The 14,294-nt window shown below is 58.0% G+C and overlaps 1 protein-coding gene across 3 annotated transcripts in view; it reads right to left on the reverse strand.

Moving 5' to 3' along the window:
• The window catches only part of GRM4 (glutamate metabotropic receptor 4), a 53,860-nt gene that overhangs the window by 25,471 nt on the left and 14,095 nt on the right, over nt 1-14,294 (reverse strand). For all 3 annotated transcript variants that reach the window (XM_075521811.1, XM_075521812.1, XM_075521810.1), the window contains exon 3: nt 9,459-9,675. In XM_075521811.1, coding sequence (XP_075377926.1) covers nt 9,459-9,675 — 217 coding nt within the window. The remainder of the gene's footprint in view (nt 1-9,458; nt 9,676-14,294) is intronic.

Genomic DNA, 14,294 nt, shown 5'->3' on the forward strand with positions numbered 1-14,294 from the left:
GAGGACCTTATTAACGCAGGGGCTGGGGAGCGCGGAGCACGCGAGCGGGACACGGCCAGGCCAGCAGGAGGGGAAAGCGGGGATGGGGACCCAAAAAAGTGGCTGGATCCCGGGAGAAAACTGCCCCGAGGACGGACACAGATGTCTGCAACCACTGGCCGCACCGCCTGTGCCCTGCAGTTTACTACAGCTCATCGGGGCTCTCCAGGCTTAAAAATAACATAAACCTAGCCCAGCTAAAAGCCCTCGGAGGGTCTGGGAGCCCCACGTTCCCGCAGCACCCTCCTCCAGCCCGTGCACTGATGCTGGCAACACTGCTTAACGTTTTTATCTTCTTAATTAAGGAAATCTTCTTAATAATGAAAAAAAGAGGTCGGGGGGTCAGGGGGCGGTGGCTGGGGGGGGCAGAGCTGCGCGTTTCAGGGCAGCCCAGCTCACCTCCAGCAGCCCGGGCTCTCAGCGCCTGCATTATTCATGGCCCCCGGGCGCCGCGGCGGGCAGGGAATTTGCCAAGCGATGCTCCTACTGTCTTTGCACAAAAATCCATTTAGTCAAAACACTCCTTTAAAGCAAGAAATTAAAGCGAGGAGGCGGCGGCAATGGGGAGGAGGCAGCCGCTCTCCCTCCTCCGGCGGGACGGCGCAGCATCGCTCCCTGACTCGAGCCAGGGTCTGACCCTGGGAGGAGGCAGGAGGTGAGGAACGGGGACCCCTTTCCTCCCCCTGCTTTGGAAAAGGACCAAAGAGGAGCAGGAATAGTGGGGAAAGCCTCCAGGATCAGGGCAGCATCCCACAGCCAGCTGCCAGAGACTGCTTGGAGACAGGCACCCAATTTAAGGATGCTCAGACCCAAGATCCCGTGCATGCCATCACTGATGGACAGCGGCATGGGATGCAGGGTGCTTATAGCAAGAAACAGCCTCGAAAAACCCAGCTTGGACCCATTCCCAAACCTCCCACGGGCTGGGGCAGCAACCAAGTACCTGGAGCTGCAGTCCCAGGGTCTGGAGCTGCTTTTGGCTCCTGGCCCGAGCCCCCGCAGCGGTGGCATCCCGGTCCCACGGTGGCAGAGCCAGCAGCTTCGCAGGGAGGCTGCTGGGCAGAGCCAAGGATGAAATATTCAGCAGCCTGCATCCAGGGAAGCAGAGACCGACAGGGAGAGTGAAATAGTGGGGATGTAATTACGGGAGGTGGCCAAACCTGCCCGGCGCTGCCGCTTGCAGCCCTTTCTCTGCCACCTGCCAGAGCTCACCTCAACGAGCCCACCCCGGTTCATAAGCAGCAGCCGTCCCGTCCCACCCGGGCAGGTCTCGGCACAGACACCCGTCAGGGCAAGAGGAAAAATCTCCCGTGCAAAACCGGGCTGTGCGGCATCAGGGAGAGGGTTTGCCACGGGGCTCGTCCTCCGGCAAACAACCCACCCTCCTGCCAGGAGAGCCAGGGCCAGTGGGGACGCGTCTGCACCCGAGTCCCACCTTGGCCCCAGGGGCAAAACCACGAGGATCTGTGCCCAGTGCCGCCCAACAGCCCCGTGCAGCCATCCCAGCCGTGCAAAGCTCGCCTGTGAGCGTATCACCCCCGCCCCGGGCAGGGCAAAGCCCGCCGGGAGCAAACTGCTGCCTGCACCGTCCCCGAGCTCATGGCCGCATCCCTCCCACCGGCATCGCCCCCAGCCCGGCGGGACCTCAGCCTTCCCCGGCATCCCCGCAGCTCTGCCAGCCGCTTGCCGGGGGCCTCGGGGACTCTCCTCATTAAGGTGGGGTTAACGCGTGTTGTCAAACACAGGTCAGGGTTTAATCTCCACCATTATGGGCTCAGTGGGAGCGCAGCTGCTCCGGGAAGCGCGATGCTGAAGTGCCCTCTTGATTGCAGGTAGATAATAAGCTTTTGCTGTCGCTAACGTACGCCATCAATCAGGGAGCGCTCTGCTGGGGCTCCCCGCAGAGCTGGCGGCTGCCAAGCACTGGGTGAGCACGGGCCCGGCACGTTGGAGAAGGGGGGCCCGGCTCAACCGTGCTGGGAACAGCGACGTGCACGTCCCCTCCGCCGCGACGTGCTCCCCGGGCAGCCCTGGGCACCCTGAGGAGAGGATCAGGCTCCGCACAGCCCGGCTTCTGCCAGCAGCACCTGCGCGGCTCCCCTGCGTGCTCCCGGCCTTCCCTTCCTAACCCCAGCCTTTAAATGAGATTCCCAAGCCCAGAGTCTTAATTGGCGAGCGGCTGGCTGCTCCCCTGCCCCGGGATTCATTATTCATGTCGCTTCAAAGCCTCCAGGAATGGACTCATTAGAGGAGAAGTCATTAGGGACATGGCTCTGTGGCCTCGCGGAGGCAAAGCTCCCGTGCCATCGCAGGACCGGTGTGCTTTGGTCTAATCACAGAGCACGGGATGTCCTTCGCAGGGCAAGGGTTTGCACTGTCTGTCCATCCATCCGTCCACCCACCCATCCGTCCGCCCGTCCATCCGCAACACTGCGGCAACAAGCGGCTTTGCAATTTGGGGGAGGCTCCCTACATCCTACGGGTACCCGCACACGAGCCAGGCTGGGGAGAGCGCTGAGATGGGGAAAGGGCCCCGCGCCACGGCACGAGCCGAGGGAGAACGGCAGTGCCGGCAAGCCGCCCCAGGTCCCATCACACGTGGCTCTAATCCCTCCTTTGTTGCGGCAGAGCCCTAATGAGAGCGATAGCCGGATTACCTGGCGCGAAGGCTGCAATATCGCACGAGCCCCAGTCCTGCTGCTGGCAAAGAGCCTGCGCTACCGGCTTGGGTGTGCTTGGGGACACCACCCTGCGTTTGTCACCCAAAACCGGCCCCAACGCATCCCCTGGTGCAGCCAGATCTCAGCTCGTAGACCGCTGCCCGTCACTGCAAGGTGGGCATCTCGCCCCTTCCCTCCTAGGAATACAACGCGGGGAGCGATGGCGGCTCCCTGACCCCCGCGTGTTCGCAGCCTGGTCCCACTTCGGGGATGGCAGGTCCCTCCTTGTGTGCCCTGGGCTCTGCACCACGTGTCCCCATCACCGGAGGCTCCTGGCACTTGCCGCCTGCCTCATCCCTGGAACCCGCTCCCTCGTCCCTGGAACCGGCTCAAATGCTGCTCCTCAGTGTTTTGAAATCTCAGCAGACATTATGAATCTGAGCAATTTGCGCCTGCTTTTCAACTGCCTGCATTGCCAGGCTAAATCAGTAATTAATGAATTTGCAATGGGGAAAAGAAAGGAAAAAAAGCAAGTCTTCAGCTCAAACCCAGGGCCTTGGGTGGGACAGCAGGGAACAGAAAACTCAAGTTTCTCACTTGGGTAATAACACCACAGACTGTGTCCACGGGAAGGATCTTCTGCTAAAGACCTAAGGAGGAACTCGGGCGACTCAAGCCCCCCAGCTCCCGCAGCCCCTCTGCAGGCGAGCTGCCCCTTGGGCTGCATCTCCTTCCCCCTCACCCTGCTCCAGCCCTGAACTGGGAAGAATCAGGAGACTCTGGGATTTTGGGGGAGGTTTGTAGCAAGATTTTGCAGTCTTTCTCCCATCCACTGCTCTGCAAAGGGAGCATTGCTCTGCAGGCAGAGGCTTGAGTTTATTCTCTGCGGCAGAGACCCCCCACCCATCACATGACTCCAGGAGCTGGGGCTTGAAGTGCCAGCTGAGTCCTGAAGGCAAAGACGGCTTTTTCCTGCATTTATCTCATTTATCATAATCATTTATCTCATCCGTCCTAACCCAAGCCCACATCACGGAAAACACACACGCTCTCCGCTTCACCAGCCCCCCGGGGCTGCGGCTCCCATCTCACCCCGTCTCGGGCCGGACCTCGCCGGGAGCTCCACAGAGCTGCCGGCATTTGCCTGGCACGGCCGGCCCGGGTCACAAGCCCGCAGGCACCCCCCAACACACACCGAAAATATTAAAGAGCAAGATATTGACTCGGGCTGCCTCCAAAGCCCGGGTTTAGGCTGTGAGCCAGAGCCCGCACGCCAGCCTCGACCACAACTAATAGGAGACCACAGCTCCTCGTTGTCCGGCCCCGCTCGCCTCCTTCCCTGCTTCCCCCGCACAAAGGGAGCGCTGCGAGACGTGAAAACAAGGAGCAGAGTTAAGAGAGGGCAGCGTTATTTACAGGCGGATTGCAGGCAGCAAACAGAGTGAGCCCCGGGGCTGGAGAGAGCGTTTTCCCAGCCCAGCAGCCCCAGTCTGGCTCTGGCTCTCCCCAGTTCAGCTCTGGCTCTCCCCAGTCCCAGCCCACAAGATACTTTGCATCCACCAGCAAACAGTTCAAGGGCAGGAAAGGTTTTTTTTTTTAGGTGGGGAAACTGAGGCGCACCTCCCTTCAGGCTGTATTGGGGTACACAGCGTTGACAGTAACAAAAAGAAAAGAAGCAGCGGGGGGAAAAGAAATAGGAAAATAACCCAGGAAATGTGGTTTCTGCCTCCAAGGAGCCTGGAAGTGTTTCAGGACCCGAAGTGGCGATGGCAGCAGAGCCTTGGTGACCAGACCTGTCCCTCCGGCTGCCCCATCCAGCACAAAGAGGTGCCGCAGCCAGCAAGAGCTGGGGCTGACTTTTGGGCAGGGAGTGGGATGACAGAGGCCAGCACAGAAAGTCAGGGGATGGGTATAACCATGATTTCGGCCCGTGGGTTCCAGGGTCCCTTCCTGAGCCACGCCGTGAAAGGACCTGTCAGAGACGCTCCGTTCAAGCCCGCAGGGGACGGAGATGCCACCACCCTCGGTGTTATCAGCCAGAAAACACCTCCAGGAAAAGGTTCACCCAAACCCCGGAGCAGGGACCCTTTGGGCTCTCGGCATCGTGCCACGAAAAAACGTCCGGCTCTGTGCCAGCTGGGAGGATTTGGCTGGGGAGCCAAGACGCCGGCAGCAAATAACAGCCCTCCGGTGAGCCGCGGTAATTGAGTGCTGACTGCACAGGAACGGCCGTCCTCGGGGATGAAAGGGAGCTGGACTGCCAGCCCCGCTCTGCCCCGCCGCCCATCGCACCTCGCTGTCGCGGGGCTGAAGGTCACTTGCTTTAAATCCCGCACGCGTCGCTGGGGTGGGGGGAAACTCCAGGGGCAGGTGCCCACCAGCGTCATCCTCCCACCCATCCCAGCTGCCCCACGGGTACGGCACCCGCAGGGCACGGGGTGGGATGATCCCCAAGGCCATCGGACAACCAGGATTAGCAACCTGCAGGACCGCGTATACGAATCTGCTGTAAAGTCCTGTTCGATGCTTGTTTATGCTTTCAGACTTGGGAGCGGCTTTTTGGGGGTGACGTCCTGATGCATCAACCCAAAGTAATGAACCTGGTTAAAACCAGAAAATGACAGCCATGAATGTCACATGGGGATGAACGAATGCATCACAAATATACATCAGCCTCTTAACTAAAAATATAGAAAACTCAGCGAAGGATAAAACAATGGGGGGGAGGAGGGGGGGGAAGACAGTGTAAAATTGATCCAGACACATGACGAAGGGGTCTTGCGTTTGGCTGGAAATATTACCCTCTTCACAAAACCGAGCGCTGCGCATTAGGACGCATGGCATAACATGCCGCGCTCGCCAGCTAAATTACATAAACATAAATCTAATATTTCGTCTCCAAGAGCTCGGCGACAGCAGAGATGTCAACGCACGCAGAGGCAAAGAGCTGCAGATGGGTCTGTCTGTCCGCCGAACGATGCCACGGAGCCGGGTCACGGGGAGACGCTGTACGAGAGGAGAAGGAAGGTGGAGACACTGGGGACGCCCCGCTGCTGGCCCTGCCTTGCACCTTGGTCTCAAGGTGTAAATACGGCTGGCACCCACTGCCTTCGCAGGATGCTTCGGGGGAGCACTTAAAACACTTAAATACGGCCTAGGAAAAGTCATCCTTTGCAGACATAACATCTTTGCACCCAAAAAACCTTCACTCTAGTGAATAAGGACTGTCCGGCCATTGGTGCAACCACCAGCAATCGCCGGGGCCAACAGCATAGTTGCCAGACTAATTGCAATATATAAGATATAACGGCCCTCCCAGGTCAGTCTGTCTCAGTAGCCCAGGGCCAGCCAAGAATAACTTGTCCCCAGGGCGAGTTGCTTCTCCCGCCGCCGGCGGAGGGTGTGGGTTTCTGCCTTGAGCAGAAACGCTTTCCGCTGCAACGGCGAAGGCTTTAACGTGAGGCTTTGCTAAAAATTGAAACTGAAGGTCAAGTTGATAATGCATCAGAAAGCAAACAGCTTGAATGCTAACTGCTAACTACAGCAATGAGCGTTATTGCCTGATGGAAATAAAAACCAACTCGGAAGACTCAGGCTTGGCATGAAAAATGAAGCGGAGCGCTGTTCAGGAGTGTGGGGAGATGCTCGCCCTGATCCCGGGGTCAGCTGGCTCCTTCCCCTGGCATAAATACCCCGGCACGGGTAAACTCCACCGCTTGACAGACTGCTGGCAAGCCCGAGGCAGAGGCCAGATCCTGAGTGGATCCAGATCCATCCCTTTTACGTCGCTTTGACAGGCTGAGGCACCTTGAAGCAGCAATAAATCGCAGGACCCTTTACGCTGCCGGAGAAGTGCAAACGAGAGCCAGGCGTATACAAACAGGCTATAAAAGAAGGGGACGGATCCTTCACCCATTCCCAGCAGCTCTGCGCTGGTGTAAAGCCTTTTGGTGTCGGCAGAGCCGTCCCTATTTATGGGGGAGGATAGAAAGGCGAAGCAGGCACAACCCAGCTCTTCCTCCAACCTTGCAGTTGCCAACGCAGGAGGCAAGGCTGGGGGATTTTCAAATAAAAAAAAAAAAAAAAAGGAAAAGAAAAAAGAAAAAGAAAAAGCACGTTCTTGGTCCAACTGCACCGTTATTCACGGCTGCGGAGCTACCTTCCGTGGGCAAAGCAGCGCGGCCGACCCCCAGCGCTCGCTCCCAGGGGAGAGGCTTTAGGGAGCAGCTCGGAGCCCACCCAGGCACCCAAGGGAGAGCCGCTTCCCCGGGCCCCGCGCTCGGGCTGATATACGACTGCTCTTATAAATAAACCTGTGCCTGCAGCGCGAGCAGGGAAGCAGCGTTACTGCTGATAACGCACAGGCTGCACTTACACTGCTGTTATACCACAATTACAGTGGAATTATGCTTTTTGATAACTAAATTATCACTAATGCACATAATCGTTGGGTTATGTGGATACACAAATTACAGGACTGCCTCAGCCCCAGATTAATACGCGTGCATTTCGACTCCGTGTACACTCGTTTACTCTGCAATTACGCCGTCATATCATTAACCATCTGGTTATAGGAATTCGCGGTAACCACAGGTATCTCAAAGAAGAAGTGCTCGTGCTGCAGCGGGACCACCAGTCGTGACAATCGCCCCTTACTGGTGCTTAATGGAGGAGGAGCATGGGTTCGAATCATGCCTGTGCATCAACCTGCTCCGCCGGCCACGTGCAGCCCGGCACCCGGACCCCCGGGGAGCGGCAGCCATGGATGGGGTGGGAGAGCACCCTCCAGCTGTGCCTGCTGCAGGATACGGGCACAACAGGGCCCGGCATGGGCTAACGAAGCTGCTTAACTCAGTGTTACTGTCACCTCCCTGTGTCACCCAGCGGTCCCATCAGCCCTGCACCGGGCACCCCACGGGGCAGGACCTCATGGCCCAAGGGAGGCCAGGAAACTCCTTTTTGGGTGGAAAAATGCTTACGATAATGCAAAATGCCCACACACACACACACACACACACACAAAAAAAGGCTGCTTTCCTGCTTTCCCCTATTCCTCCTGTAGTCAGATGAGCATCTCATCATCATCACGAGCCAGACGGGGCTGCTGTTAGCATTTATTTACAAGCCCCAGTAGGGTCAGCAGCGAAGCCGTTAGCAGAGCCATAAACGCAGCCCTTTGCTCGCAGCCCTGCAGCCCTTCCCTGGGACACCCCATCCCGCGGGGCACCCATCCCGCTGCCCCAAGGCCTGCCGGGCACCGCGTGTGCCCGATGGCACCTCCCCATCTGCAGCCCCGTGTATCCCCTGCAGCAACTCACCGTCACAGCCGGCTGCGTGCAGACGCAACCCCAGCTCAACGCGGGCACCCCGGCACCGCTCGCGCCCGCATCCCCGTCACGGGGCACGCAGGCAGCATGCCCCGTGCCCAGCCGTACAACAGGCATTGCACCCGCCTACTCCAAAGTATCCCCATGCACTCCTCCTTGCAAAACCGCAGCCCCGTGAAAATACTCTGCTTTTCAAGTTAAAATCCTGAAGAGCAGATTCCAGGTTGAATCCCCAGATGGGCTTCGCTGCATATTAAAAGCACAGCCAGTTCCCAGTGCCAGGGCGCGCGCGCGAGACAGAATTAACGCTGTTCCTATTTATAGGGCTTTGATTAGCAGCTCGTCACCTAGAAGTTTTTATTCCCTTTATCCATTTATAAGGCCATAACACAGTTTGACTAGCTCCAGATAGGCTGGTGTCCCACCGATTTTGCCAGAACTTAATATGCCATTCAGATACAGTTAAGCCAGTAATAGGCAGCAGCCTGTGCGCCGCAGGGTTTTAACTGCCTCGGAAAACACTCTTTAGCTCCCGTCTCGCCCCGTGCACACGATGCTGCGGAGGCGAAGCAATGCCGGAGCAAGGAGGGACCCCGGTGCTGTGCCGGTCCCTCCACGGGGTCTCAGGACGGCTTCGGGCTCATGGTAATAGCACCCACGACAGCAACGCCCGGGGGTCCTCACCATCCCGGCTGGTCCTGGGATCGACGCTTGGCCACCAGTGGGTACCCACGAGCTCCTCTGCCGCTCCCGAGGCTGCTAATTCCCCCTAAGCATCCCAGCGCTCCCGTCAGCAAAACGCTTTCTGGCTCCAGACAAATCCTCCCAAAGAGTTTTGCTGAGCGTGGACTTTCCGCCTGTCCAAAGCCTATAGACAAGTTAAAGCACCTGCCCTCAGGGATAATTCCACTAAAATTGGGTGAAGCGCGTGTTGCTGCCAACTTTATTTTCTGTTAAAACCTGGGAGTATTTGTAAAAGTCTTTTCTTCTGGAACGTGCCCAGCGCTGTGGCTCAGCCGTGGAAGGAGGGGGTTAGACCGGCTCAGCGGCCACCGGCTCAGCGGATCTGAGGTCTCCTGGTGAGCAGGGAACGGGATCTCGAGATGCTTTCTGAAAGGAGCTGGCAGCAATAAAGCAGCCTGCCCTGCAGAGCGGAGGCAGCTTGTCCCGATCCTTGCTGGAGAGCTTGGATTCTCGCTGGACACCACGTTGTCCTTGCAATCAGCAGGGCAGCCCCAAAACCCGCACCACCCTGGGATCGTTCCCCATGCCGTGCCATCCACCCCTGCTCATGCACCACAACCGCGTCCCAGCTCAGGCCAAGAAGCCCAACCAGATACATCTCTCTATTCCCGTCCATCGCCTTTTCTCCTCCAGCCCCAGCTGCTCCAAAGCCCACACCAAGCCCCCATCCCAGGGGAAACCCACTCACCATCCTCCCTGGACTTCTGGATGAAGGCCTCCACGCCACTTTCGCCATAGCTGCCCTCGGAGGCCAAGGTGGAGACGTAGTTCCACTTGAGGGCTTTGACGATGTCCACCATGGCTTGGGCCTGGTAGGTGTCAGATGGGACAACGCGGGAGAAGAAGTCATAGCGACTGTTGTCGCTCAGGTCCGGTGCAGTGGAGGCATAGCTGATCTGGGGGATCTGGGATGGAGAAAGACAAAGCGTCAGGAGAAAGAGGTGATCTCCACCCCACTGCGATGCTCTCACCTTGGCCAAGCTCCCAAAGCCCTACTCTGGAGGAGAGGGAGGTGGAAATCAAGGAAGACTATTGGTCAGGTGGGAGCACGTGCCACCAGACAGACATGGGATGCTCCACAGCACCCAGGACCAGCAACTCACGGAGGGGAGACCACGAAGTGGAGGATGATCAGCTCTACTGGGTCTTGATGGCAACCCAAAGGCTTTGATCTGGTGATTTCCATCCATAATTGGGTACGGGACACACAAAACCACCCCAACCCATGCCGGGACACACATTTCTGTGTGGGCAGAGCCCAGCAGGTCAGAAGGACTCCAGGATCTCCTGAGGAAGAACAGAAACCAGCCCCAGGGCAGAGCAGCCACCAGTAAGTCCCTTCGAGGTCCACCAAGGAGCCAGGCAGCTCTGGGCTTTGCAGGGAGAGGCTCGGAGCATCCCAGGCTTTCATTTCTGCATGTAACATGCCTGTCTGCCTACTTTGATCTCCCCTCCGTGCTCCCCGGGTGCTGGCCAGAACGAGAGCTGTGGGTGCCTCTGGTGCTGCCTGGGCGAAGGGGACCAGCACCATGCGGGGAAAGCAGGTACCAAGCCTTGGCCACGCAGGCTGGCCTGGCCCCTGGAGATGTTGGGGCTCGAGGACCACCTGAAGCTCAGGGACACCCAGCAGGACCCCAGAAGGGTTTCCCGAGCATCAGATGTGCCCAGAATGGGAGAGGCCAAAGAGAAAACCTTGCTCCTGCCCCGGACAGCACTGCTAAGGTCTCCCTTTGGCTTCCTGCCCCAGGAAGGACAGGTTCGACCCGACCCCACCCGACCAGGTCCTGTCCACCCAAGCCATAAATAAGCCCTTTAAATTAACCAGAGCTGCCGCACCTCGCACAGTACATTAGAATGATTTAGCACTGGAGGATCATGCGATGCTTAACACTTACGCAGCACTTGACATCTCCAAAACACACCACAGATGTTAATTTATCTTAAAGATGGAAAAGGCTTATTAAATTGTCAAGCCCAGGTTCTCCCCACTAGCATGCAGCTCCCTACCAAAGACGTACCAAATACCCAGACAGCCCCATCCATCGTCCCCTCGTCCCGCACCCGGGCAGGTACCACACACCTCTCCCTGGCACGTTGCAAGAGCTGGCAGAGCCCTGCCCAACGCCTGGGTGAGGTTTTAAATTCAGCAGCGATATAATCGCAGGGGCTGGAGCTCAGCCAGCTGCCACAGTACAGCCTCACCGTGGCTACAGGGCTGCGGAGATGGCAACAGCCCTACCCAGAGCCGGCACAGCCCAGGGAAGGGTCCAGCCAGCCGCTGCCCTCTCGCTTCCCTGCAGATGCTGCTTTACTGCCAGGACAGAGCAAACGGAGGAGGAACAGCCCGGGGCATCGCCGATCCCAAACCACCCCGGGCCTTGGAGCAGCAATCCCCAGCTCTTAGAGGACTTTCCCCCTCTCCTGCTCCCTCTAATCCAGTTTAGGAATAATTCAGTAATCGCCACTTGCGGGAGCACGAATGCTGCCGGAGCCACTGGGGACTGCAATGGATCCCAGCAATCCCACCGGGCTCAGCAAGCAGCTGGGTTGTGCCAGATGCCCAAATCAGCTCAGGCTGCCTTTGGCCTCACCCCTCACCACTCCCCGTTAGCCAATTCCCAGCAGCAGAGACACCTGGGTGGGCTTGGAGGGGATGGGGAGAGGTTTGGGGTCTGTAGGGATCCTAGTTCATGTTATAAGATCGAGCCACCCTACTGGGAGCCCGAGATTTTGGTACCTGTCTCTTAATGACGGTGCTTCACCACCACAGCTCCCTGGTTAAATATCACTGTCACCCCATCCCACCACCTCATCCGACCCCTCCCTGGGAGAAGCCCCCGTCCTGGCGGGCACAGCACCGGCTGGGTCGTGGCAGACCAAGGACGGGGGCACTTGCACCGGAGCCACCCGGGTCTCCCAGCCCCCACGACCCACCCCATCCTCCTCCGCTCCTGCTCCCAGGCTGCATCTCACAGTTTCTCCTTTGTTTCTCCATTATTTTCCCCTCTTCCACTCCCCTCTCCCTCTCTCTATTAAATGCGATACTGGTGTTATAAACCCACGACTCCACCTGAATGCTAAAAGATGCTCCCTGGGAAGGAGCAGCCACCCTTCTACCTACCTGCAAAATACGAGATGAAAAAAGGGAGAGAGGGAGAAGGAGTGGGAGAGGGAAAGGAAGGAACCTTTATCAAGGCACAAATAGGATTACTCTCTGTGACAATCTGTTTTGTGCTCCTTTCCGAGGGGCTGTGATCTGCTCGTTGGGTATCTGTGACCGGGAGCCGGTGCATGAGACTCGATTAAAATTCTGCTCAGCAGACGAGGCGCTCGTCTGGCAATCGTTCATCCTGGGGAGGGGATGGGGGGGCGAGGGCCGCTCCACGCCCGCTCCCCTTGCCTCCTCCCCGCCTTGCCTGCAGCGGCGCTGGCCAAAGGACGGACACGGGGGGCTTGGGGTGGAGGCGATGCATGCAGCGTGCCCACGCGACGAGGGCAAGCGGGCATGGAAAGCAGCGGTGCCCGCATCAAAGGAGAGGCGGGGGCAGGAATGCAACCCTGCCTTTCCAGAGGATCCTTTCCCGACGATTTTTTTCTCTGCACGGTGGCTTAGTTTAAATAGATCCCTGCCTCCTCAGCAGGGCACTGGCAACGGAGACTTCCCAGCTATTCCCCCGTGACACCGCGCATCCCATCCAAGCCCAGATGCCCGGGGTGCGTCTGGGTTTAACCCCCGGGGTGCCCCTCCTGCTCGAAGCCCCGCTGGAAAACGAAGCCTAGAAAATACCTGTTGATCTACGGGCTACAAACTGGAAGCTGTATTTTAATAAACAAATGGAAAGAGCTTTTCTCTCTCATTCCTCTGCCTTGGATGGAAGTGAAAATAAAATACCGGTTCCCAAATGACCGTTTCATAGACGACTTCTGCCTTTTTCCCCCTCTGCCTTTTTGATCTCCCGGTCTACAATAGACCAACTCCCGGCACCAGCTATTTTCTCAGATAAAAGACAAAAGTCCTTTTAGGTCCATAAAAGCAAAAGGCAGGCAGGGAATTCAAGGTTCTTAGAAAGAAGAAGGATGCGGTGGGGAGGGGGAGCTGGAAACATACCTCAGCTGCGTATCTGGGCACCGGTGGTACCTTGCCTGGCTCATTGCCAGCCTGGGATAAATGCCATGGGGGGGGGAATCAGCGGGACCGGCTCTCCTGCACCCCAAGGCTCCCTTGTCCCATCAAGATCCAGGAGTAACTCCGGGGCAGGGGAAAAAACCTCTTTCTTCCCTTATTTTGAACTGAAAACCAGAGTCAGCATCATCTAGAAGCACCCCCAACCTGGAGAAATGTCCCTCAGGGTAAGAGAGCAGGCAGGAGCCGGGCTTGGGGGTGCCATCCTGCTCCCCCCAGCCCCTGGGTCAATGGACTGGGGTGATCAACCTCGAACGCACCGCAAACACACCTTGATTTCGTACCCATTTCATTACTGCCAGCTTACGAGCTGATGCGGCATTTTCTCTACCGGCGGCGGACAGAATCCCCTTCAGATCAGGGAGAATTAGGCAAAGGCGGCAATTTCAGCACGGCACCAGCCAAGGCTTGGGGGGCTGCAACGCTCCAGCTTAAACCATCCATCTGAACGTCAGCCTGAGCAGCCAGGAGGGAAGGAGCCGAAAAACAAACGGGGCGTTGCACAGCCAGAGCCGCGCACACCGGTCAGGAGCATCCCCACGAGAAGGGGCTCCTGCGCCCGCCCCGCTGCTCCTGGCACCAGCCCCCCCCCACGCCAGAGACAGGGTCGGGAGCAGCTAATTCCCTAACCATAATTATTAATTTCATGCATATCTTATGCAAACCTCTGGTTCACCGACAAGATGGAATTGATTTAATTAGAATTTCCATCATCGAGCCATTTGGACAGCAGCTTTTAATTAGGGAGAGTGTAAAGCACCACAGAGGCTGGAGGAGCAAGGGGCTGAGCGGGGACGGTCAGACCTTGTCATCGGAGCAGGGCAGGCTGCAGCCCCCGGCCCGCTGCCCCCTCCCCAGGGCCACAGGATCAGGCCCAGTGCCAAGGCAGGATCCAGCCCTCGGCACCTCCTTGGAGAGCGATAAAGATCCCGCAGACCCTGGGCTGCTCACCAGGTCTCCGTGCCTCAGTTTCCCCAACTGAAAATGAGGGCAGGGCAAGCAAATCGCTCAGGCATCGCAATGCACCCGCACGACACGCAGCCGATAACAAATTCTTCCGTTTCCCAGCCCTGGTGCCACCAAAAGGCAGCCGCTCCGGGGTGACACACAACAGGGGACACGCTCGAGGGGACACAGCTTGGGGCAGGGAGCAATGGACTCCCCAGCCTGCCCGCTCCTTTGCCGCAACCTGTTAAACTGAGCGTGTAAATCAGGCAGCTCCAACGCCGGGGCTGACGCCGGCCGGCCATGGGCTGATCGGTCCCTTCAATAAATCTGGCTCTTGTCAAGAAATAAAGCACCGGGAAGCGCAGCAGCTGCGGGAGGATCTCCCGGCCAGCC

The sequence above is a fragment of the Mycteria americana genome, chromosome 20 (genome assembly GCF_035582795.1).
Source record: "Mycteria americana isolate JAX WOST 10 ecotype Jacksonville Zoo and Gardens chromosome 20, USCA_MyAme_1.0, whole genome shotgun sequence".
NCBI lineage: Eukaryota > Metazoa > Chordata > Aves > Ciconiiformes > Ciconiidae > Mycteria > Mycteria americana.